The 25,137-nt window shown below is 56.7% G+C and overlaps 1 protein-coding gene and 1 long non-coding RNA gene across 4 annotated transcripts; both read right to left on the reverse strand.

Moving 5' to 3' along the window:
• Positions 1–453: 453 nt before the first annotated feature.
• LOC131510135 (uncharacterized) lies at positions 454–4,899 on the reverse strand. 2 transcript variants are annotated; one of them, XR_009260914.1, is made up of 4 exons: positions 4,773–4,899; positions 4,361–4,436; positions 3,365–3,453; positions 454–1,243 (listed from the first exon to the last, which is right to left on the reverse strand). It is a non-coding gene; the product is annotated as an uncharacterized LOC131510135 (long non-coding RNA). The 2 variants fall into 2 exon arrangements; XR_009260912.1 differs by lacking the exon at positions 4,773–4,899 and having other exon boundaries at positions 4,361–4,762.
• A 5,145-nt stretch (positions 4,900–10,044) lies between these two features.
• On the reverse strand, positions 10,045–24,075 carry SLC38A3 (solute carrier family 38 member 3). 2 transcript variants are annotated; one of them, XM_058726854.1, is made up of 16 exons: positions 23,960–24,075; positions 16,340–16,494; positions 16,168–16,249; positions 15,885–16,000; positions 15,270–15,343; positions 15,095–15,187; positions 14,911–14,992; positions 13,728–13,810; positions 13,577–13,635; positions 13,216–13,380; positions 13,057–13,136; positions 12,676–12,776; positions 12,317–12,441; positions 12,088–12,232; positions 11,053–11,156; positions 10,045–10,962 (listed from the first exon to the last, which is right to left on the reverse strand). In XM_058726854.1, exons 2-16 carry the CDS (start codon positions 16,438–16,440, stop codon positions 10,858–10,860), a joined length of 1,515 nt encoding a protein of 504 aa, XP_058582837.1. In that variant the 5' UTR covers positions 16,441–16,494; positions 23,960–24,075; the 3' UTR covers positions 10,045–10,857. The 2 variants fall into 2 exon arrangements, with proteins under 2 accessions (XP_058582837.1, XP_058582838.1); XM_058726855.1 differs by lacking the exon at positions 23,960–24,075 and adding an exon at positions 16,737–16,759.
• Positions 24,076–25,137: the final 1,062 nt, after the last annotated feature.

Raw genomic sequence — 25,137 nt, forward strand, 5'->3', positions numbered from 1 at the left:
AGACACAGACCCCAATCGATGGAGGCAGGGCAAGACAGGGCCACAGGGAGGCATGTCCTCCTCCAGCCTCAGGCCAGGCTGTGTGGTCCTGGCACACTTCCACCTGATAGTCACTCCCTCTAATTATTCGTTCTTCCTAAAGTGTCCAGCAACCCTATTCCACCCCTCCCAGCTTCCCCCTCTCCATCTCCATGGGAGCCCCAAGGGTAGGGCTAGGCCTCTGCTTGCCACTCCATTCACATGCCTCCCTTCCATTCCTGGGGCTCTGAATCCTATTCTGTCATCTCCAGCCCAGCTTCTCCCCTAATCACCAGCCCCATGTCCATCACTGCTCTGAAACCTCCCCTAGACACTTTAGGCACCTCCAGTGGCCCCTGCTCCTGGTCTCTCCACTTTGTGGTCTCTCACCAGCCAGAGCAAGCCCCCCCCCTTCCACCCCTACACCCTGTCAGTTTCTTCCCCTCCTCAACCCCCACCTCACATGTGTCTCTGTTCTCTGTCTCTTCTCATGGGCCTCCAGCCTCCTCCCTGGCTCTCATCTTTCCTCTACAATCCATCCTCTACATGGCAGCCAAGGGATCCTGCTGAAAGAAATCACATCACTCTCTTGCTCATAAACCTTCTGTGGCTCCACAGTGCCCTGAGGATAAAACCCAGACATTCTGGTTTGGATTGTGTAGGAAGTAGACGTGGTAGAGGGGCAACTGACAGCAAGAACTCTGAGGAGCAGTCTACAAACTTACTAGCTGCATATTACTTTGGAGAAATACCAGAAACTCCCTCTGCCTCCATTTTCTTATCAGTAAATGAGCCTAACAGTAACATCAACCCACTGCAGTGGCTAAGGTCAGGACTAAGGGAGGAAATGAAAGTAAAATGTAAAATGTTTCCATGTGAGTGGCACATGGAAAACTCTAAGTAGGGGTGAGTCCTATGATAGTAATCTCTGCAAGGCCCTGTCCCCACCCAAGGTCCACCTGATCTCCCCCCACTTAACACATCCACGCTCAAGCCATGTGACTGACCTTGTTCACTCCATCCTCTTGCTCCTCCCCTTGATCCCTCTCCACTCATTCTTCCTCCCTATCTCTCATTCCATGGCTGTGAGCTGGGCCTCTAGGACTCCACTGTCCTGGAGCTTTCCCCACCCCAGGCCCAGATCCCACTGTCTTGCTGGTGAGTCTCTTCCATCTGGGTCTCTGTTTCCAGGCCCAGAATAATCCTTGAGGGTACAGGTAAATATCTATCAAATGAAATGAATGAATCACACAAACTCTCCCCCAACCTTTCCAGGGGTTCTCCCCCTTCCCCCCCCCCCCAACCTCCTGGAACTGGGAAAGCTGTAAACAACTAATCCTGCTGCCACTATAACAGTATTTGCCATTATTGTATGTGCAGAGAAGGCAGGAACTAATTGTGCCTGGGAAGGAGGCTTCTTAGTGGAAGTGATGTGGGGAGTGGTAGAGGGAGGAGAGAGCTGAGGAAGAATGTGGCAGGAACAGGGAATCTGGAGGTGAAACTGTGAGACCAGGTTTGGGGAGGGGCCAGGGAGAAAATCAAGGGTCAGAGCTGGAGAAACCCCATTGCTTTACAGCTGAGGCAATTGAGAATCAGAAGGGGCTGGGACCCATCCATGGTCATCCAGAGACAACACGGACAGCTTGCTTCCCTCCCGTTTGGGAACCCAGGAGTCCTTTTGAGAGATGTCATTTTGGGAGCAGAGGATAGCTGCCTAGCCAGGGCCTCATGGGCCCCAAAGGAAGCAGGACTTGTCTCTGTTTACACTGGTCCAGCACCACCTGGACTAGACCATAAAGACAGTGAAATGACAGCCAGCAGAACTGAGGACAGCACTCTGGCCAGAATGGAGAAGTGGCAGCTGCCGGCTCACTCAACTCCCTTGCTCACTCTGACAGCTAGAATAGCCCTGGGGCTCACCACACTCCACAGAGCAGGTGCAGCTTGTACTGAGTTCCTACCATGCACCAGGCTGAGCAGGGTGAGGAATGGAGACCCCCTCAGTGGGCCATGACACCCCAGCCCAGAGGCTCCAGGAAGGGGAAGCTATGAGTACTTCCTCAAAGACAGTTTCGGGGTAGGTGTGTCTGCCCTCATTCAGAGTCCAGGAACAGGCAGGACCCTACAGGGATACCCAAAGTCCAGGGTCCTGACCACCCCACTTCCATAGCTCCCAGGTGGCAGTCCCCAGCAACTCTGATCACCAAATCACAGGCCTTGCAGATAGGGCTTCAGCAGCTTCTGCTTGTAGATCTCAGTGGCCAGAGCTGGCTCCCTCCCTGCAGCCCTGAGCCAGGCTCCACCTCCTGGGTACATCCCCTGCACTTCCCCCTTCCTGCTTCTTAGCCCAGAAGCAGTTTTGAGATTGGAGTCAGGTACCCTTCCCTCTCTGCCCCTTCCTTTCAAACCTCTCTTCCCAGGCTTCTCTTCCCTCCAGAGAAACAGTTCCAAGCCTGGGAGGTCTTGGAGTCCAGGGCCCCCCTTCCTGGTCATCTGCCTCCTTCAAAGATAATTGGCTTTGGCATGAAGAACCCAGGCCAGAAGTTTCTGGATGGGGTAGGGGGCTCCACCTGACATGGGGACAGGAGGGTCTGAGAAGATGAGTCATCTACTCAACCATTGTCTACTGTGCCACTGTGCTGAGAACCCTAGGGAGAGAGAGGCAGCTGGGACCCTGCCCTTCAGGAGCACATGCCAAACAAGTAAACAGGGAAACAGAAACAGTTTCAGAGGAAATCAACAGGGTGACAAGAGAGCCACTGGGAGTGTACACAGGAGTAACAGTCTGAGAAGATCTTCAAATGATAAGAGACCAACAGTGTGATAAGCCAAAGAGTAATAGGTGGAGGTAATAGCAAGTGCAAAGACCCTGGGGTAGAAAGACACAGGGTGTTCCTAGAACAGAAAGGAGGTCAGCTTGGCCAGAATAGCAAGAGCAAGAGGTACATATTGTGATGTGAGAGAAGACTGCCATAGGGCTTCACTGAGTAGGGCAGTCAAGGAGTTCCCAAGTCCCTAAGAGATGCTGAGGTAAGGGTACATCTGAGCCTGCAGCAGGCATCAGCATCTCTAGGCCAGTGACCCATGCCTGGCCTTGCAAATACAACTGGTCCTGGCACTCAAGCTGCTACTGAGTAGGGGAGAACTGTCCAGGGAGCCCTTGGGGCTTGGTGGTCAAGTCTGAGCTCAGCCCCTCTCCTTCCCCTTGAAGAGCTCATGGTCCAACTCGCTACTGTGTGTGCCACATACACAGCCTCTAAAGGCCAGCTCCCCAAGAAACCCAGGGTCCTCAGAGGGCCTGGGAAATGATAATCAGCCTATCCCCAGGAGCCACTCTTCTGTTCACCTTGTTGCAGCCCTCCGTGTCATGCTGTCCAAAGGCTGGGGCTGGTAGCCTCTCCCGCGACTTGTTAGGGCCTTCATTAGCAATGCTTCCTGGAATTTAATTTAATGAAGGAGCAAAAACAGCCTAATGAAGGTGATGCAAAAGCAAGCAGCCCATGAGGTGCCTCCAAGGCCCAGCCACCTGGGCTCAGGGGCTTCCTGCCGATGGTAACTGGGAGTAGAGGGGCAAGAGAAAGGGGACTTGTCCTGGGAGGGATGCTGGCCACTGATTCCTGGGAGTAGGGGACATTGCTTTGCTACACTGCATGGAGCAGATGCTACTACTGAAGCTAACTACGCAGAGGAATGAGCCTGGCTGGGGCCTGCTTCAGGCTGCTGGAAAAAAGTTTTTAGGATGCTATCAGCCAGAGCAAAGGTTCTAGGCCACCATGGGATGTCAGATGTCCAGGCTGTGGGCTAGCACCAGGGGGTGGTAGCAGGGGCCAGATCATCAGGGCCGAGTTTAGATTTTATTCCAAATTTAATTGTGATGGAAACAACTAACGTTTTGTTTTGTTTAACAGCTAGGGTGGTTGTTGTTGTTTTTTTTTTAATTAATTAATTTGAGAGAGAGATCACGCGAGCAGGGCAGGAGCAGAGAAAGAGGGAGAGAGAGGCAATCTCCCCACTGTCAGTGTAGAGCTTGATGTGGGGCTCAAACTCACAAACCATGAGATCACACCCTGAGCCTAAGTTAAATGCTTAACCGACTGAGCCACCCAGACACCCCACAACTAGCGGGTTTTTAAGGGAGGGTGACATGACCTGCTATTTTAAAGTTCCCTTTGGCAGTTATGAGGAGTAATGCCCCTGTGGAGAAGGGAGAAGGGAGGGAGACAGAGGGGGACCACTATATGGTGCAGAAGGTTAAGGTGATGGAGGAAAGCTGAAGGAGACACGGTTGTCCCTTGTCGCCTAGAAGGTAGCTCCGGGGACATGGAGTGGGGTGTATGTATACCTGGGCTGAACTGTTTCTTCTAGCAAGTTTGGGCTGGTTGGTCCCCTTTCAGCCTTCTCCACAGACTTGGCCTCTCCTCCAAATAGACATTTAAAGAATATTAGTTTAAAAGATTCTTCGCGCCCCACACCTGCATTCCCACCTTTGTGGGGGAAAGCACTCCCCACTTCCCCTGCTGGAGTTCCCTTCGCATCTCTCCACGGCTCGAAGCACTCTATGCCCTGCCCCCAGGGCTTGCTCAGCGCTAAGGCTCCCCAGGAGCCCCAGGACTGTATTTCACAACGGGAAAGGCCCAGAGCTCAGGCACAGGGCAGAGAGCCGCGAGGGTGCAGCCTCGCAGACCAGCGCCTGTCCCGCCCCCCGCGGCCTCCGGCCACCGTCCGCCACCCCGCGCAGCGCAGCCCCCTCACACCTCCCCATTTCTTAACCCGGCTCCTCAAGTTCTCGGACCCACGCCCCGCCCCAGCGCCCTCCGCCCTCCAGGCCGGGCTAAAGCCGGAAGCGGCCTCTGAGCTCGCGCCCCGCCTCTTCCGGGTCCTCTCTAGGCGGGAGTGCTGGACTTCTGTGGCCGCCGGAGGCCCGGCAAGGTTTCGCGGGGCAGCGGCGCCCTCTGGCGTGCCTCAGGCGCAGCGCGGGAGCCGAGGCCGACCCAGCACTTCCTCCGCCTTCGCGCAGCCTTTGCTTCTCCTGCTGCTGCTGTCCTCCGGCTGCCACTCGAGGTTATCCCCACCAGGCTTGCTTTCTCGCCTTGTTTAGTCTCCGACCCTGGCCCCGGCCTCCGCCCATCTGCCTGCCACTTGGAGCGCCCGTGGCCCTCGCCTGATCCCCGCCTGCCTGGCCTTCCCAGCCACAGAGGAAGACCGTTCTCTCGGACCATCCCCAGGACGTGCCCTAACAGCCGCCTTCTACTCCCTCTGGTCGTGGCACCTTCCCACCCTCTGTTCCAGGATGCTCTCCCGCCTCCCCAAATTCACAGCGGAGATCAGGCGCCAATTTGGGGGACCATCCCGGGCAGCCACTTCCTGGCTTCCTCGGGGTCGGATGGCCCCGTGTCTTTCCCTCGTGCCCAGCCTGGGGACGGTTGTGTTTGACCCCAGGGTGGACTTGGTCAGGATAAGGAGAGGGGTTCGGGCATGTGGGGAGGGGGTCTCAGAAGGCTAGGTCAAGAGTGGCTCTAGGAGTTCAGCCCCTTCCTTCCTTCCAGATCAGGCAACCCTGTAGAGGTCCCTGTCTGGCCTTCTGAGGACCTGGCCACGTGTGGGACTGGCAGCTCCTCGCTCACCTACCCAGGATGCCAAACGTTGAGGTCCTGGCCCCTTTTTGACCACCTTTCCCTTCACGTCCCGCCTGGAGCCTTCCTGCCTGCCTTCCTCCCACACACCAGGCTGGAGGACTTTTTGGACTGCCTTGGAGCCTCAGGGCCTGGCTGCACTGCCATAGCTGACCATTCCAGCCACCCAGCCCTACAAGGTGTCTGGCGGGTCACAGCACAGCCCAGACTCCCACCATTGGCCGCCAGGGGACAGCAGAGGCCGCTTTCTGCAGAACTCGGGTTGGGGGTGGAGGTATGGGGGATCAAGCTGCAGTCTAATACTGTCCAGGTCCTGCTGTGCGTGGCAGGGCAGGTTTGCAGCCTTATGTGGTTTTGAAAGCAGTTTTATTCTTTTAGATTTCTTCCAGGGCTGCACTTTCTAAGTAACTTCCAGTCAATTATTCCTGTTCCAAGTTGTTTGAAAATCAGTTGCTGGATGACTTTTTTTTTTTTTTTTAATTTTTTTTTTTTTTAATTTAGTTTTGGGACAGAGAGAGGCAGAGCATGAACGGGGGAGGGGCAGAGAGAGAGGGAGACACAGAATCGGAAACAGGCTCCAGGCTCCGAGCCATCAGCCCAGAGCCTGACGCGGGGCTCGAACTCACGGACTGCGAGATCGTGACCTGGCTGAAGTCGGACGCTTAACCGACTGCGCCACCCAGGCGCCCCAGTTGCTGGATGACTTTAAACTGAGATCAAGGCAGACATCTGGATGAGTCCTCTGGGTCCCTCCATGTGCTCCTTCATGTCCCTGGCTACCAGGGCTTGGCCAGGCCAGGCAGTGTCCACCCTGTATACCCTGATGCCAGCTGTCCAACCTCCAGCTACTGTCTTCTAGCCCACTATCTCTAGAGCCCTGGCCTTCACCAACCTCCCACCCATGGTCCAATCTCTCCTCCTCAGTACCTTCTTCTCAGTCTTCCTAAAAGCCTCTGTTGGCCCTGCTCCCCTCACTTCACACAGATCTTACCAGTCTGTAGTCTTACCAGTCCTGGGGCGCCTGGGTGGTTCAGTCTAAGTGCCCAACTTCAGCTCAGGTCATGATCTCAGGGTTCATGAGTTGGAGCCCCACATCAGCCTTGTTGCTGTCAGCCTGTCAGCAGAGATCCTGCTTTGGATCCTTTGTCCCCCTCTCCCCGCCCCTCCCCCACTCATTCTCCCTCTCCCTCTCTCTCTCTCTCAAAAACAAAACAAAAACATTATAGTTTTACCAGTCCTACCTCTTCCTCCTCTACCCACTCCAGTCAGGCTTGCCCTTCCTTCCACAAAACAGCCGTGACCCACACATTGCCGAACCCAGCTGAAGCTCCATGCTCACCTCCTTGAGCATTTGACCCCCGTCTGGCTCCCACATGCCCTCTTCCCCCTTTGTTTCCTCCTGGCTCCCCTGCTTAGCTCTTTCTCTGATTCCACCTTGGCTCTCCTATCTCCTAATAGGAGTGTTCCAGGGCTCCATCCTGACTGCTGCCCTTCGGTCTTCACTCACCACCCTCATCTCATCCAGGCCCCTGACCTTAACTACTGTCCACTGGCTTTGCCTCCCAGACTCTGGGTCCAGTTCTGGCCACTCTACTGAACTTGAGTCACATACCCAGTGGCCGACTTGGCATCCCCACTTTGATATCTAGTCGATTTTTAAGACTTTTCATGGGCAAAACTGATCTCCCTCCCAAGAACTGCCTCCTTCAGTGGATGCAGTGGCAGTTTGGACCCTAGACAGCCTTGGAGTCACCCTAGACTTGTTTCTGCCCCACTCCACCCCCATGTCCAAATAATCAGGGAACTTTGCTGCCTTTACCTCCAGCACATGTCCAGCATCTCTCCCCAACTGTGCCACTACCTGGGCTGAGCTACCTGACATGTCTGTCTGAAATTGCAATAGCCTGTGTGTCATTGTCACCCTTGGCTCCCCATCCCACACCCCAGAGTCTAAGCTCCATGTAGCAGCTGGAATAATCCAGAGTTGCTGCTGAATCAGATCCTGCCCCCTTCTCTGTTCAAGAATTGGCATTGGGTCTCACCTTTCCCCGAGAAAAATCCAAAGCCCTTATGGGGGCTGGCAAGGCCCCACATCTTCCCCCCTCAAAAGCCCCCACTTGTCCCTCCTTCCCTCTACTGCCTCACTCAACAGCAGCCACAACGACTTCCTGGTTGCTCCTCTCACAGGTATGTTCTGCTTCTGAACTTTGCACCAGCTGATCCCTCTGGCTGGAATGTTCCCTGCAGGCATCCACATGACTTCCTCCCTCTCCAAATCTCTGAAAAGCATATTTTTCTCAGTGAAGGCCACCTTGACCCACCTCCAGACCCCCTGTTCTCTATTGCTCCTACCTTGCCATTTTAGTACCTATGGTATGACCATCTTCTAACAAATAATGTAACTTACTAATTATGTTTCATGTTTCTGGTCTGAATTCAGTCCCACACCTAGAATGTAAGCTCAAGGAAGGCAAGGGCCTTCACTTTGTTTACTGCTGTGTGTACAGGTGCTGGAAGGATGCCTAGCACATGGGAAATCTTGATAAATATTCGTTGAATGAGTGAATTCCTCTTCCATCAATAGGTGAATGTACACATGTGCACACAGGTGAGGAGGGTGTGGGCAGGGGGAAGCTGCTGGTCAGAAGAGACCAAGGCTGACTTTGGCCCCTTTACCTGGTCTATATCATCTTGTCTTGCTGTTACAAGTGGTCATAAGAAAAGCAGTGAAAATAAATATAGAAGACCTTTGTGCTGGAGTTTCTGGCTGCTTTCACTTGTTCATTTCCAAACAGAGCAAATTTTAAAAAGCAAGAAAGAAGGAAAAAAAAGACCTAGGAAATTCTTCAAAACATACAAAAATGACTATGACCAAGGGCCTGCAGACCCATCCTTATGGAGGCTGAGTGCTGGACCTTGACAGCCAGGAACAAGAGATATTCATTTTCAAACAGTCATGTGGACACTTGGTATAGTCTAGCGGCCACATTGCCTGCCCCTTCCCCCCTAGAGAATGCTGCTCATGGTCCATGTTAGAGGAGACCTTGCTGAGCAGCCACAGAAGACCTCTCGGGGGCCAGAGTCCTTCCTCCACCCCGTGTGTGTGTGCGCACACATGCGTGAGTGTGTGTGTGTGTGTGTGTGTGTATGTGAAGCAGGTGGACCTACTGTCAACACATCCTCTTGGTCTGAGAGGTCTAAAGCCAGGCCTGGGGTTTTTAGGGAATCCAGGCAGTCTTGCTGCTGCTCTGACCTGCAGCCTTCTTTGGACAGAGTATGAGAAAAGACCCCCAAGGTCTCTCAGCAGTATGGACCCTGTCCTCCACTGCCTCCCACTCTCTAGGAGCCAAAGGCTCCATGCAGGGCTATGACCTAATCTGATGAGGAGGAAGCCAGAGACCCCCAGAGGGCAGCCCCTCACATCAGGACACTCTGGGCTGCAGCCACCTCTCGGCCAGTGTCCAGCTCTTTTCTGGGGCTGCAGGGCTCCTGGGTAAGTCCCCAGGCTGGAGTCAGGTGCCTGGGGCTGAAGGGAACTAGACTCAGGAAGCCCCCCTCTGATCAGTTGGCACAGCCATGGGCCTACCAGCCACCAGCTTGAGGAAATTCTTTCTTGAGGGGTTTCCCAAGCTGGCAGCTGCCTCGCCAGTTCAAACTGGATTTTTCCTGTTGCCCTTTCCCTGGCGGCCTAGCCGGGTGCAGGGTCTCTCCTAATGAGGGTTTGGTGCCAAGGCCCAGGCGGCTCCGTCTTGCTGGGTACCAGCTGGTTGAGGCCTGCCCCAGGAAATGAGCAGCTTCCTAGTTTCATCGGGGCCAGGGCACTTGGGACTACCCTGCATCTTTTGGCCAGTCCTGCCCTGCCTTGGACCCCCTACTCAAAACTCAGGGCTCCAAACACGGGAACTCATTAACCCACCTTTATTCACAGTGGGTTTTACCATTAATAGAAGATCAGCCTGACAACTCACAGAATTCCTGGATTTTTGTCCTCAGACTCAAGGCATTAGCAGAGGATTGACATGGCAGCCAGGGAGGGCAGGGGGCCCTTCAGCAGGGTTTCTGCAGGGCTCAGCTGCCCCCTTGCTCAGACCCTCCCTGGAGCTACTGGGGATGCACCTCACGTTGCCTCCTTCCGGAGCCTCTCTCTGTCCCATTTCCTGGGGCCTCATTAATTCCTCCCCACCTCACCCCGTGAGAAAGCAGGTCTGTGCTGAGCCTGGCCCAGGTCCAGAGCTGGGCCTGAGCATGCCACTGGCTGGTTTGGAAGGGGCCCTATCCTCACCCTCATCCCAGGGAAGGGGGCAGGAGAGGCTCCCGTTTCCATCCATATCCCGACTTCTACCCACTTGCCAGGAGCTCAGGGACCATGGGGAACAAGAATACACAACATAGCTGGTATTATGTATAATATTTATAAAAGGGAGCTGACAGCCTCTCCACTCCTACCCCGGATCAGCCCCTGGGGTCTTTGGCTCCCAGGGGCAGAGACGCTCTGGGCCCCAGCCTCTTTCTTCTCCCAGAAATGGAATGTGAGCTATGGCCCAGACTTGGGGTGGGGGGAGTCCCAGCCTCCCCAGGACTGGTGAAGGGGCAGGTCCCTGGGGGTGCCCACACCAGCCTCACATTTAAAAGAACCTGATGGCTTCAGGTATGGGGGGTGGTCTGCTTCTGGTGGTGGGGATGGGAGAAGGAGACGAGAGTATCCAAGCGCTTGAGTCCAAGTGACTGAAAGGGGCCTCTGGGACAGAAGTGGGGGAAGGCAAGTGCTTTGAGGGAGGTGAGGCCCCAGAGTGCAGACCAAGGTCCAGCAGCAAGGTAGGGAGATGGCTGCAGGCTTGGGCTCCAACTCTGTGTGCCCTACAGACTGTGTAGGCAGCTGTTGGACCTCAGTGTTTGCATCTGTGCAAGGAGGGCAGGGGCCTGAGTGGGATCTGAGGCAACAGGACGGGAGCAAGGGCACAGCCCCACCCTGCTCCCAACTCCGGAAGCCCCTGTAGCCCGGGAGCCCAGCAAGGTAGTGGTCCAAGGGCCTTGGTCCTGGCTGTAACAAAAACCTTCCACAGAGAAGACGTGAGGCAGGGGACAAACGCCATAGTGTTAACCACGTCTTTCTTCTCCCCGCTGACTGGCCACTGGATGGGAGCAGGGGCTGAAGACTCTGGGCAGGGGTACTTGGACGAGTAGACAGAACAGGCTGGGGGTCTTCCTAGTGGCTTCCTCCATGCCGGCCGGTCCCTGACACCCAATCAATGATGATGAAGCTCAAGCTCATGGTCATCAGCAAAAGGCCAAGCACAGCAAAACAAAGGGCCTATGGGGTCAGGGAGTCAAGAGTCAGGTGTGAGGTCAGGGCAGCTCCCTCAGCCCCACACCAGCCCACCAACCTCCAGGATCCTCGCACCAAGATTTTGGGGGTAGACTTTGCAGGTTCCTTCTCGGTGGGTATGATGCGAAAGTAGAAGATGGCAGGGAAGATGAAGATGAGGCATGGGGCAGATGTGGCACCTGCAAAGAATGAGATATATCCAGCTATTGGCTAAGGTCCAGGGGTGAACCCTTCAGTGAGGTCAGAGATTCCTTGCTGGGGAAGTCTCATCTTGAGACTCTACTTGAGAGCTCTGCCTGATTCCGGAGAGCCCACCAGTCCCCCTGCCCCCCATTCTCTGTCCAACTGGATGGAAAGCTAGTACTGTTGGCAGTAGAAGAATCTGTCAGTGAATGAAGCTAGCAAAAAGGAAAGGTAAGCCAAAAGATAAAGACAAAGCCTTGAAGATATCGGGCTCCTAGATATAGCTATTCCTGAAGGCTTTTCCATTATTTAAGCCAATACCTTCCTCTTTGCTTAAATCATTTTGAGTCAGATTTTGGCCACAGAGAACCTATAGTCATGTCTATGATATCCATGACAATCAGCCCCCAGGTCTGTGTTTTGGTCCCTGCAGAGTTGGGCTGAGGAGTCAGTCTTGTGAGTTGGGTCACTCCAAAGATGTCTCAGAATTGTCTGATTTTCTACCTTAGAGCCACAACTGGGATGAGACAGTGGACAGAGCACTGAACCTATAGTTCCATGATCCTAGAGCTAAATCAAGGCCCCCCACTTACCAGCCGTATGGCTCTGCTACTCCCTTAATCACTACGGACTTCAGTTTCCTCATATGTGAAATGGGGACAAGACCCAATGAGACCCTTTGTGGAGGTCCCTGGCATCTGGGCTCCACCCCATCCCTCAGCAAGGGGGAACAGACTCTGGTTTTGAGCCCTCAGAAGGGATTAGAATAGCCTTCAGGACAAAAATCTCAGACAGGAAGCCAAGTTGTGCACATGGCCAGCAGCTGTCACTAAAGGTAGGGTATGATCTCAGGAATCTGCCAGGATTTAGATAGGAAAATCTCTGGCCAATGCCCTGCCTCTATACACAGCTGGGCCAGACCCTCACCAATGACCCCGAAGATGCCCAGGATGTTGGGAGCGAAGATAACCAGCAAGTTGATACAAGTGAGCAGGCCGATGGCAATGAGTATGTGCCGCAGCCAGCTGAACTCCTGGTTCTTAAACAGCATCTGCTGGATGGCACGGCGCACCTGGGGGATGGGGGTGGGAAGAGTCACCAGTCTGTCAGCTCCATAAGTCCCACCCTGCATCGGTCCACCTGCCCACCGGCTCACCGGAAACAGAACGATTGGCACTGTGAGTGTGACTGCCGTCAGCACGGCCACACGCACACAGAGGATCAGCACATCAAATGGGTCCACCTTGCTGTAGGTGTGCAGTAGCTCTGACTCCACCCCGTCTGTGGCAGGCAGGGAGGATGGTCAGCAGGTGGCCCAGGGAGGGGGACGGGCTCTGAGCCTGGGTTGACCCTGACACTGTGGGAAGTGGCAACAGACTCACCTCCACAGCTGTAGGGCACAGTTAGGCATCACGCACCTACTTAGCACCTCCAGTATGCAGGGTGCCATGGCCACTGGCCAGCCCCTTGCCCCCCAGCCTGGCCTCTGCCTCTGCCCCCACGGTCCAGCCATACCGTAGAAGGTGAGGTAGCCGAAGAGGGCAGCCAGGAAGTACATGACATACATGACGGCGATGGACAGGTTGGAGATGTGCTGCATCTTCCTCTTGGAGGGGCTTTGGGGAAGCAGGGGAGGGGATGGGTGCCAAGCTGGGCCACACCGGAGATCCCCGTATGCCCTGGGGCCTCTCTGGCACCACACCCTCACCATTTGGCAGCTGAGGACGTCTCCTCCTTGCCCCCAGTCGCCCCTCATGGAAGCCATGGAGATCTTTGATAAAGTGACTTGGCTCCTGTCACTCCCCACCCCGCCCTGCCCCCACCCTATCAGGACCACGTTCCTTCTCCCCAAACCAGTTTAAGGCAGCCACCCCCCTTGCAACCATAGACACCTACTCCTTGAGCTCCGTATAGATGGGCAGCACCTCGGGATGGCAGACGAAGGCGAAGGCCATGATGGGGATGGTATATGCTGTCTAGATAGACATGGTGACTGCATCAGGGCAGCCCTTCACTCTCACCCGGCCCATAGCCCCTGCCCCGGCCTGTTGGAACCTGTGAGTTGAGTGTGAAGTAACTCGGGGTGCAGAAGGCTGCAGCCTCTGTTTCAGCCTGCAGCTGAGCCTCCTCCTTGGTGACCTCCATGAGGCTGACGTTGCCCGTGATGTTGGTGAGGTTGAGAGGCAGAGGGCAGGGCACATGGAACTTTTTGTAGATGACCTGAGTTGCAGAGAAGATGGGGGTATCAGGGCCAGACAAGGCTTGCCTGGGAGTCACTATGAAAACACATCTAGATCAGGACAGAAGGAGCTGCCTTCTGACCCAGGCTTCCCAGAAAGACCTGCCCCCTGCCCCTGACAGAGGAGCCCCCCAAGAGACTTGTCCCCTCACTCCACCAGCACGGAAAGTGACTCACTGCAATTAGGAAGAACACCATGCAGCTGAGAGAGAAGCCGCTGGAGTAACCCAGGTAGCCTGCAACGTGGGGGAAGGGCTGTGAGACTGGGGTCCCTTCCCAGGCATTTCTCCAACATTCCCCTCCAAGGCCCTAGCCCTGCCACTCTCACCAAGCTGCCGCATCAGTGCCAGGGGCAGAATGACGATGACAGAAACAAGGATCACCAGGTAGTTCCCATTCATGTACCAGTCCCTGCAGGAATAGGAGTGGGGAGCCAACATCAGAGTCCACTCAGCCTTGGGTGAGGCCGCCTGCCTCCATACCTAATCGGGGCCACCTGAAAAATACTTGTTCATAGCTCAGAGTCTGCAAAATGGACATTCTCTCAGCACTGGCCTAGGCGAGGGGAGAACTAAGGAGCTCAGCTCCTGCTTGGTAGCCATTAGGGCTATAGTCACTGCTGCTGTTTTTCTCAAGACACACAGGTCTGGGTCCAGCTTCCCCAGGGGGTGGCCCCAAGGGGCCCAGGGAGGTGGGTGGGATGAAAGACCCTGGCTCTGGGGAGGTGGAGCATTTTCCATGGGGGTGTCAGGGACTTTCCAACATCCTGTACCCCTTGTGGTCCCTCCTGGCATCTGCATCCTGCACCATCCTGCACCCGCCCCCCCCCAATGGTGCAGAGAACTCAAGGGATAAGGAAGGAGACCCTCCTTCCCAGGGAAGCCCAAAGGCCAACTCCTTGGGAAAGGCACCCAGGACCCAGGGGGAAGAATCCTGGCTGTTTCCCTCCTCCCAGAGCTGCTCTCAACTTCAAACCCCCTCTGCTTGCCTGGGCTGTGTGGCCAAGGGCAGGGCATGGCTGTCTTCTCTGTCCCCACCCACAAAACATGGTTGATTCCATCAGTGCTGGCTAAACTGATGATGAGCAACTGGGACACCACGGGCTTAATTTCTTGGTTGGGCGGGGGGGAGGGGGGGGGGGGAGGGGGCGGCAGGCGCTAAAGCCCAAGCCCTGGTCAGGAATAGCAGGTGCTTAGAGCTAAGCCCGAAGCTCTCAGGTCCTCCTTTTCTCACAGGCTGTGTCCTGGCCCAGGTGGGGCCCAGGTTCCTCAGCCTCACCCCACCTCTCACCCCATCTGGCCCTCCTAGGGGGTTCCCCTAGGTGCTAAAGGAGTGTAGACTGAATGTTAGCTCTGCTGGCAGCTCTCTGCCCCTCCACCAGTCACTTGCAGGCACTGTCTCATCTCTCCCACTAGCCCAGCCTGGGTTCCCAGGGCCAGTGGTGCATGTGGAGGGGTAGACCAAGGCCTCCCTCCTACCCTCACCCAGCCCCGCCCCACCCTGGGGCTCACGAAGTTTGCTCCTCCAGGTTCAGGAAGGTCTGTATGACAAGGGGCAGCTCGGACTTGATGATGTACAGGTAGCTGGACATGGCTAGGGGGAGAGAGGCAGGCAGGTGCTGGGGTCAGCCAAACCAGCCAGTCTTCAGCCCGCCCACCTGCCCACCACCTGTCTGGGTCTGCCTGCCAGGCTCACCTCCAATATTCTGCAGTGTGATGGCCAGGGCCGCTGCCAGCTTTCCTGGGGTCCCAAAGGCACGGTAGCCTAGCTGCTCATAGGCACGGATACCTGTGGGGACAGGAGTCAAAATAGTCAGGAGTGCTCTCCCCAGCCCAGCCCTCCCCTGCTCCAGGCTGGGTTGGGGGCTCACCCACGATCCCTGAGGACTTGAGTAGCAGGTGGATGGAGTAGCTGGAGAGCAGGGCGACGGCTGTCAACAGGAACCTGGGGAAGATGGGCAAAAAGGAGCCACTGAGGGCTTCGCTGGCTGGCAGGGGTGGTGAGCTCTGGGAGGCCTGGGCGTGTGGGTCTGTGACCCAGGTGTCTGGAGGCCCCAACAGGTGTGGATGCAAGCTCAACTGGCCCCGGCAGGGGCGAACACCGCTCAGTTTGACCCAGGGTAAGCCATGACCTAGAAGGGGCCCTCTGAGCACTACCTCCTTGAGTTCTTGGAACAAACATGCTTTCCATTTAGACTGCAGGGCAGAGCTCCCAAGTAAGGACACGTGTGTCCACACAAGGCCTGGCCATGGGGCTTCGTTCATCATGTGTAAACGGTGGTAGAAGTATAGATTCAGGTCTGTTAGGCTTGCCTGTGTCATAATCTCAGTGGGTTTACCAGGAAATGAGGGATATTTGTCTGGCCATGGCTGGTTTTTTTAGCCATGGTTTGGGTTGAGCCCACCCACAGCCTGGGTCCTGGGAGGTCATGGTTGGTGGACTGTTTAGAGCTCCTGTCTTTAGAGGGTTCACTGAGGGCACTCACAGGAAAAGGACGATGCCCGTGTTGGCCATGGCATAGGCGAGTCCCAGGATGCCACTGCCCATGATGGCGTTGCTGAGGTTGAACACTGACATCCCAAATGAAGTCTTCCCCACAAACTGCAGGCACCAGAGTGAGATGGGGGCGGGGGGAAGAGACAGCGACGCATGGAGGGTATCCCAATATTCCCCCTCACTGTCCCTTAACCCCCCGTCGCTGCCCCAGAGCTCTTTGTTACTGCATGAAATCTCCCAAGCCCCCCACCCCACTGTGCCCCCCGGCTCACGTCTGTGAAGTGTGGCTCCTTGCTGGGGTTTTTCTGTAGGAAGCCCTCACCCTCAACACAGCTCCGTCTGGGGCCTTCGACCCTGTAGGCACAGGCCAGAGCAGTCAGCTCAGCTCCGGCCCTTGCTCTGCATCCTGCCCTGCCCTGACCACGACTGGGTCCCTCTGCTCACCTCTGGTTGACAGCCATGGGGGTGGTGACTGGGAGCAGCCCCTCTGAGTGTTTGCCGTTGGGCACCAGCTCCACCATTTCCGTCTGCAGAGGTGCCTCCATGGTCAGGGTCTGCCACCCGGAGCACTGACTCTCACACCAACACAAGTCGAACGTCTGCAGAGCAATGGTCCCTCTGGTTATCCCTTCTCCCAGGACCCATGGCCCAGCCTCCCATGGGGAGTCTACAGCCCATCACACCTCCCAGAAGCTCACTCAGGATTTATGTGCACATGCAGCTGTGCCTGCTGCCTCCCTGGGACCTTTTGGGGGAGTAGAGCTCAGATACCTGAGTTCTCCAAGACATCCTGATGGGACACCTTGGCCAGTACGTAGCACTCCCCCCACCACTCACATACCAGTCCAGGCAAGCCCTTGGGACCTCAGTTTCTCCATCTGCAAAGTGAGGATCAGCTGGATGACCTGAGTTCAGAGTCCAGTGGTGCCTGGACCCCAGGATGCTGAGTCCCAGGAATCCAGACCCCGCGCTGGTGGTGGGCCCTGGATTGACACCCCCTCCCTGACATTAACACCGGGAGACGGTTTCCTGTGCCGGCCCTGTGTGCCAGGGGCCTCCTAGCCAACCTAGAATGGCACTGCCCGACGGCTGGAGGCCTTGGGAGAGGGTGAGGGCTGTGGGCCCTGTTCCCAGCCGCCCGGCGGGCACTGCTGGCAGCCAGAACAAAGGGCCTTCTGTGGTCTGAGAGCTGGCGCTGGGAACGGCAGGCGCAAAGACTACCCCCCCGGAGCCAGGAGGCCTGAGGCGGTGCTGGGTGGCTGGACACCTGGGCCCTGCCCGCCTGGCTGCAAAGGGCCCTCAGGGGGCCATCCAGGAAACGAGCGTCCCAGGGCCGAATTCTCTGAGCCACACAGGCCTCACTCTCCACACAGCCATGACCTCAGGGCCATGTTCTCCTTCAAGCCTCTCTTCCCCTGCTAGGGGAATACCCCTACCCCTTAGGTGACCACCCTCCAGTAGTGGACCATTGGAGCAGATTCTCCATTTCCTAGAACCCCAGGCCAGGAACTCAGGGTCTTAGGCAGCTGTAGAGGAGTCTAGGCCACTGGATCAGTCCTCCCTTCCCTGTCCTCAGGGCATGGCTCTGCTGGGCCTCTAAGGAGCTAGCTCCCCCCCCACCCTTGCCCCCCCACCCATCACTGGGGCTGGAAGCCACCTACCCCATGCCCAGAAGGTACCTGGCACAGTGCCCCAGGATCTATAAGGACATCCTGAAGGCCAGAGAGGCCAGAAGGAGAGCTAAGACCCTAGTCAAGACCAGGGACAGGGCAGCACTGCCATGCAGGTCAGCCACAGCCTAGCCTGTTTTTTGTTTTGTTTTTTTAAGATTTTAATTTTAAGTAATCACTACACTCAACATGGGGCTCAAACATACAACTCTGAGATCAAGAGTGACCTGCTCTACTGACTGACCCTAGGCTTGGTGCCATGACAAGCCCTCTGCTTGAGAATCCTGAATCCCTCCCTGAACCCCCCATCCCCACTCCGGATCCTGATGGTCTCAGGTCTGCTTAGAACCCAGAACACCAGGGTTCTTAGCACTTGGGGCTATGTGTGGGGACAGAAGGCTGGGTTCAGGCCTCAGGCCCCAGTGTCCTGGAGGCACCAGCCACACAGAACTGACTAGAGGACCAGCCCACCATTGCCCCAGGCAGCCCCAGACCAGAGTTCAGATCCCAGGAACCTCGGTCCTGGAGACTCCACACTTGGAACCCTCGGGCCCCCTCGGCCTGCCTCTCTTTCTTCTGATGCTGGCATCTGAACCCATCTCACCTCCAGCCCTGTCCATTCAGGTCCATGACAATGTGAACATCTCTCGTGCCCTCTTCCCCTGGATGAGTCTCTGCCCTAAGCCTCACTATCAGCACCTCTCCAAGGATCCCAGCTGGATGTGGAGATGCCAGCACCTCATCTCCAGAGTCACTCCAGAGTGCCCCCTGGCTCTCAGCTAGGGTTGCCCTTTTCGGGCCTCCCACCCTGGGCAGGCTGGGACAGGCCCTCAGAGTGTGCTGAGTTGGCAGCTTGGACAAAGCACCGTTCTCTGCCTTAATATCCTTCCCTAGCAGCCAGCACTACCTCCAGGGAGACCACAGCCCATGGCATGGTCATGGCCAAAGTGCCCGAGTTCCTGTCTCCAGGTTCCCCATCCCCCCAGCAGGACCTACGCCTAGACCTTCACAGCCTGTCTGATACTCACAACCAGTCACTGCTGGATCTTGGGCTGGTTTGAGGTCCCAGAGAGGACATGGAATATCCTTCCCTAAATGGCTTCTGGTCTAGAAGGGACAAAATCCCCAAACATAGCCCCCACCTTATAGTTCCTGCAACAACTAAATATGAGCCACATAGTGCTGGGACTCAAAAAAGGGGGGAGAGAGGCATCAAGGAAGGCTTCCTGGCAGAGGAGGTGATGGAGCCATTTCTGAAATTCCAGGAGTCCCAAAAGTGTGGAATAGCAAAGAATGCTTTAAGCAGAGGGCACAGCATGGGCAAAGGCTCTAAGGTGTGGTATGAGGCAGAATGAAGGTTCCATGGCTATAGACAAACCTGACAAAGCCTTGAAGGCCAGGTCAATTAGTCTGTACTTCAGTGTAGGGCAGGGCTAAGGGCTAAGCAGCCAGAGTGGAGTGCTAGCCTGGCATGTGGACTCTCAGCCATTCCCTGAGGCTGGCAGCCCATTTCTGACAGCTCCTATCCCTCAGGCCTACCACCTCCCAGGCTCCTTTGTATCAGGGAGTCAGGGTGGACTCAGGGAAATCTGCCAGCAGAATCTGACCCACTGTTGAGAAAGTCCGCAGTGGACATTCTGAGTCTGAGTCCTGGCCTGGCCCTGCCTTACTGTGTGACCACGGGTAGAGTATTCCCCACTCAGGACCTCAGTGTCCTCCTGCCCTGCAGAGGTCCCCAGAAGTTTGGCAAAGCTGGGGACAGAGTGAGGATCCTCTCCAAGGCCTTTGTCCCAGACCATGCCATGGGCTTCCAGAGAGGGGTCAGGTTCTAGTGTGGGGCTGTCACTGCGACCTTGGGCAGATCATCAGAATAGCATCGGTCATGGGTGCAGAATGGACTTGGGCAGGAAATCGATGGCCTGGGCCACTGCCCTGGGCCCTGTTTGCTCTGCTGGGAGATAAGGGCTAGGAGAGGCCAGGAGCCACAGGGATAGTGCAGTAGGTAACGCTCGCCCACGCGGGCATCACAGGGTGAGAACTTGTCAGGCACACCTTGGCAGGTGTTGAGTTTGGCTAATTAAAGATTTCGAGGTCCAGGAATCCAGGCCACCACAGGCCCACTGCTTGCATCAGCTGCTGTAGGACACATACCTCTCTGTCCCAGGATTGAGGTCCTTGGAACCACCAGGGACTTGAGCCCTGCTTTCCTCCCTAATGCTCAGGGACATAAATGGGTCTGCAGTGGCAGGCTGGCTACAGGGAGGCATCCACACTGTTCTTCCCTCAGTCCTTCCTGGCCGTCTGTGCTGATCAAGGCACAGACCCCATAGAACTTGTTGCCATGGTCCCCAGGCTTCTGATGCATGGGAAGTCCTAGCCTCAGCCCAGATCTCAGGGGAGAGGCAGCTGGTCTGGCCTGAGGGTCTGTTGTGGTTATCCCTGGAGGCTCAGGGATGAAGGCTGCTCTCAGTTCCAGCTCAGCCATCCTTAGTCCCCTCCTGGCTGAGACAAGGTGCCCCTCCTATCTTGGCACTCCCTGCCCACCTTCTTCTCCGGGCTTCAGAAGGAGAACATCATCTCAGGACAAGCTGTCAGTCAACAAGGAAACTAGATTCAATGGACATGTCTGAATTATATGTTCTCAAGGCACAGCCCCAGGGATTGGTGAGGAGATGATTGCTGAGGTCAGGGGGCTAGGGCTAGGGCATATGGAAGGGTGTTCTGAACAGAGGAGAATACTACAGCCCTGTGCACCCCCAGCCCTTCCTCCAGATGCACAACTCCAGATTTTGACCTCTGTAGATCCAGTACCCCTTCCACTACTCCTTCATCGTCAACAACACTGGGCAAATGGCCACTGCAAGGTCAACACCTGGCTGGTACTGAGGGGGGTGGTATGGAGGAGAGGGCACATCCAAGGAAAGGAAGATGACCCAGAACATTGATGTGTTGGCAACACCGATCGCTCATAGTTTAGCTCCTTGGCCCTGGTGTGTGGGGTCTGTGCTTCTGTGTTCTGGGCATCCGGAAGTGTCTAGGAGGATCTGAGGGGCCCAGCTGGGGCCGGAAGTTGGACTTTCCTGTGACAGGGTACATTTGCTAGACACCCAACAGATGCTTGGAGTTGGACCTTGCCCCAGACCCCTAGGCCTCCCCTCCCACCCCGCCCAGGACCCTCCTTGCTCCCCCAGTGGAGGCTGCAGCTGGAACCTCTTGGTCAAGACTGGGCCAGAGCCAGCAGCAGCCCCCTCCCCCCATTGCCAGCCCGCTGAGAGGGACGTGCAGCTGGAGGCCCAGCCAAGGCAAAGGACAGGACATCACGTGCCTGTGGCCCCCCCAGGGGCAGGGGAGACCCCGAGCCAGCCAGCCCATCCTCCTCCCTGCTGACCCGGAATCCCCTGGAGGCGGCCAAATATTTGGACAGCCGGACTTCTGGCCCCAAGGAAAGCTGGAGCAGGGGCCTGGGGCAGCTCAGGACTCACTGGAGACCCCAGTGGAAGGGGGGAGGGGCTAAAGGCAAGGTTGGCCTGGAGGAGAGGCACCATTCAATGTCAGGCAGAAGCAGAGTGGCAGAGGGAGGGAAGAGAGGGACAAGGAAAGAGGAAGGGCAGAAAACACATACATGCAGTGCATGAATACTGATCTGGACAGAAAAAGAGACAGAGAGGCACAGGGAGATAGAGAAATGCAGATGGATATAAAGGTACACCAACAGGAAAACACACACAGAGGAAGGTGGATACACATTCAGACAGGGAGACAGAGAGAGACAGACAACCAGAGAGCTGAGAGACAGTGATGGCCAACCAGCCAGAGATAGCTAAATGGAAAAAGAGACAGAGAGACAGGGAGACAGCCAACGAAAGACAGAGAGGACCCCAGAAGGAGTGAGAGGGAAGAGGGACCCAGAGGCCCAGGCGAGTGAGCTGCAGGCCCAGTGGGCACTTCAGGGATGGCCAGGCAGAACCCTGGAGGACCCCACAAGAAGGCTGCCCAGCATCTGCAGGTTCCTACAAGAGCAGGTTATGCCTCCGTTAGCTAGGTGCAGGGACATCCAGACAGTGGGTCTGAGCCCACTAGGGCTGCAGGTCAAGGCCCAGCTGGAAAGCTCACCACTCCCCAGTCCAGCACTGTCTACCCACACAATGGAAAAGATACACAGAGGTGATGGTGACCCCCATTCTCAGCAGTCATGCACGTGTGCAGACGTGCCGGCTGAGAGGCTGTGTACAGGACGTGGCCCGCAGAGCGGAAATTCAAAACCAAGCCACCCCAGGCCGCTGACCGGAAAGCCCCTCCTGCCCCAGCAGCTGGTCCTTCCCTTTGGCCCCCAGAAGCCCCGCCTGGTCTTCTAGAGTCCTCCCCACCCCCCCACTACCGCATCTGTCTTCTTATCCAGAGTCAAAGGCCAGCCCTCCACTCACCAGACTGAATGTTTGCAGGGCACATAGTAGGTGCTCAGTAAATGTTGTAAAAGGAATAGAATGGGTTCAAGGCCCTTGGCAAGCCCCCAACCCATCTCAACCCAGCTCCAAGTGGCCCCTGGACCCTGGTCATGTCTGAACTAGATCATGTGCCTGCAGAGCTCCTATCTTACTACAGCATAGTATACACATCCCACACAGGCTTTCTGTGCACACAGATACCAAACTGTACCTCCCTTGCAGCCAACCACTCCCCTAAAACATGCCTTTCCTTTAGAATGAGTGCCTGTTTTTTCCACACCCAGCCTGGACTTTCAGGGTACACTTAGTTTAGCTCAAAAACCTTCCCCGACACTACCCAGAGACCTGTTGTGCCTCATTTTCTCTATTTGCCCAAGGTTCCCTGGCTACTTGCTGGGGCAGCAGGCACCAGGACAGGAGCAACTGATTCTCATGGTCTGGCCACCTGGAGCTCTGGACTGGGTGTGTGTGGTGAGGTTGTGATGAGGGCCAAAAGAACCAGTACTGAAGAAAGAGTGTTTTGAGAAGCCAGTGAGGACATGGCCTCTATGAGCTCAGGCAGAGTGAGGTTCTGAGACATATACCCCTCCCCTCCCCAGAGAACCAGTCCCCTGTCCCCAACCCAAAGGGTCAGAGACTCTCATGGAATGATTCCAGTCATTCCAGCCCTCTTGGAGATGTGCCACGCCTGGCCTCACCCACCCTGATTCCTCCTACATCTAGTGCTTCCTGCAGGAAGACTTCCATGGTTGTGCAGAACTTCCCCATCTCAAAATGGAACTGTCCCCAGATCTCTTCAGCTTTCTAGGCTCCAGACTGAGAAGCTCTGAAGAGTTTTCTTCCTTTCTTGAAGGAACTGAACTCCCATGCAACTGTTTACTGAAGAGGAAGGGGTGGAAGGTCCAAAGTCCTCTTCCAGAACAGTGGCCCAAGGAAGTCATGGAAGAAAGGACAGGACTGGGCGACTGAAGGAAGGATGGGCCTGGGTCGAGGAGTCCCGCAGGGTGCAAGGTGCAAGGACCTTTGACTTAGTCCCTTTCAGACTTGTCCTAGAGCTTACACCTGAGCTCAGCGCTCAGGTCGCCCTGGGGGGAGAGGGAGGATTCCCACAGGCCCCTCCCCTGGCCTCCCCCTCCCCGGGTGTAAACAAACGCACGCATTCGTTGTGGCCAATCGAAGGGGCCAATGGAACGGGGGCGGGCTCCTGCAAACCCGGTTTTGGTCCTTTCCCTCCGCCCGCGTGCGCGGCGCCAGCTCTTATACCCCCACCGGGGAATGAGGCAGCAAGGAGAGCACACAGAACCCCGCCCTCAGGCCAGGGAGCCACACGCGCCCGGTTCCTGCCGTGCCCGCTGGCCCGGCTGCAAATGGCACGGACTCTGGGACCAACATGTGCCCCACGGCCCCTCAGGCAGCCTGGCCCGATCTGCCCTCAAGCCCCTGCCCAACGCAGCCGGGATAAATATACCCAGACTCCCGGTGTGCCAGCCAGGCAGATTTGCCTGTCAGGCGCCCGTCGGGGCAGCGCTCCAGAGCCCGCTCCCGGGCCCTTTTAGGCTCCCCTCCGGGACCCTCTCTAGCTAGTCCCCGTGGGCCCTGCCTCGGGAAGCCCATCGCTCACCGCCCGAGCCCCCAACAAGGCGTCCTGTGGCCCCAGCCCCGAGTGCTGCTGACCTCCTGCTGTCCCTCCCGGTCCTGCCGACAGGCCCTGAGGCGGCGAAATGCCTTTCCCAGGATACCAGTTCAAGCTCAGAACTGACCCCTGATTGGCGAGTCCCCGGACCTGAGCCCAGAGCGCGCGGGGTTCTGGCTCTCGGGAGGCTGGGGTGTCTGCCCGGGACGGGACGGGTAACAGGCGCTGCCCAGAGCCCAGCTACGGACGGGAGGGTGCACAGTAGAGCTCTGCCCGCCCGGTGCCCTGGACTGGGGGTCGGCGCTCCCAGCGGTACCTGGCCCGGCGGGTGGGGACGCACGGTGCTCCGCTCAGGCTGGCGCTGTCCGCTCTGCTCCCGGCTGAGCACAGCGACGGGGGATGAAGGGCGCCCGGCCCCGCCCCTGGCCCGCCCCCGGCCCGCCAATCCCAGGCGGCGGGCAGGAGGAGGGGCTGGCCTGGGGAGAGGCGGGGGCCCCGGCCCGCCAGGAGCAAAGGGGCAGCCCGAACGCTAAAGAGCCCCTAGGTAGGAGAGCAGCGGCTCCTGGAGGGGCTCAGTTGAGTCCTGCGGGCGGAACGCTTCAGTCTAGAGCAGATTCTCTCTGAGGTCTCCGAGTGTTCCCTTAACCCTTGAAATGCTCTCCTCTCACCTTCCGGAGGCCAGAAGCGAACAGAGCAGTGCTTAACCTCGGTGAAGGGTGCTTTCAGTGGGGAACTTTCAGACATCAGCCAGACACAAAATGTCTTTTCTGCTTGCCTCACTCTTCCAAGCAGAGGTGGGATGGGGTGAGGACGGGGGCTTTTCCTGCATCAATTCTTCTGTCTTCATCCCAGATATTCAGAAGAGATTGAGACTGGAACAGACAGGGGTAGGGTCAGTGAGGACAGGAGGGGAGCAACGCTGGGCTTGCGCTTCGCCTTGTTGGGCTCTCCCTTGGCCATGCCTCCCATTTCCGTATTTCTAAGGAATAACTGACAGCTATGTCTGCCCGTGGGAAGTAGGGCCTGGGACTCAGTGCCCTGGGAGGAGGGGTTTTAGGGAGTGCTGTTATTGGCTAGGGGCTCCTATCCCACCCCTGCCTGCTTCCCACCCAAGACCTTGGTGCTCAGGGTGGTAGGTGTTAAGGGCCCCCAGGCCTACCCAGCAGGGAGCTGGGAGAGGCCTGACCTTGGGGGTGAGCTGGGGGGGGGGGGTGTTCCCAGAACAGCTGTGTCCCTTGCTTCTCAGCCACTGGCTCTGATCCGATTAATCCCATGGCCTCTGCTGTTCTTAGCCAAGCTGGACGTCTCTGTGTCATGTCTGCCCCCCTCCTGGTAGGGGGGAATGCCCTCAGGGGACAGGCCTAACCTCTCCCCTGTCCTGGGCTGGGAGTCAGGCAGGACTCCTGGATTCTCTTCCTCCTGACTCACAGCACCATCACAGCCAAGCCCTAGCCTATCTCAGTTTCCCTCTGTGTTACAGGGAAATGGCTCTGG

This window comes from Neofelis nebulosa, chromosome 4, assembly GCF_028018385.1.
Source record: "Neofelis nebulosa isolate mNeoNeb1 chromosome 4, mNeoNeb1.pri, whole genome shotgun sequence".
In the NCBI taxonomy this organism is placed as follows: Eukaryota; Metazoa; Chordata; class Mammalia; order Carnivora; family Felidae; genus Neofelis; species Neofelis nebulosa.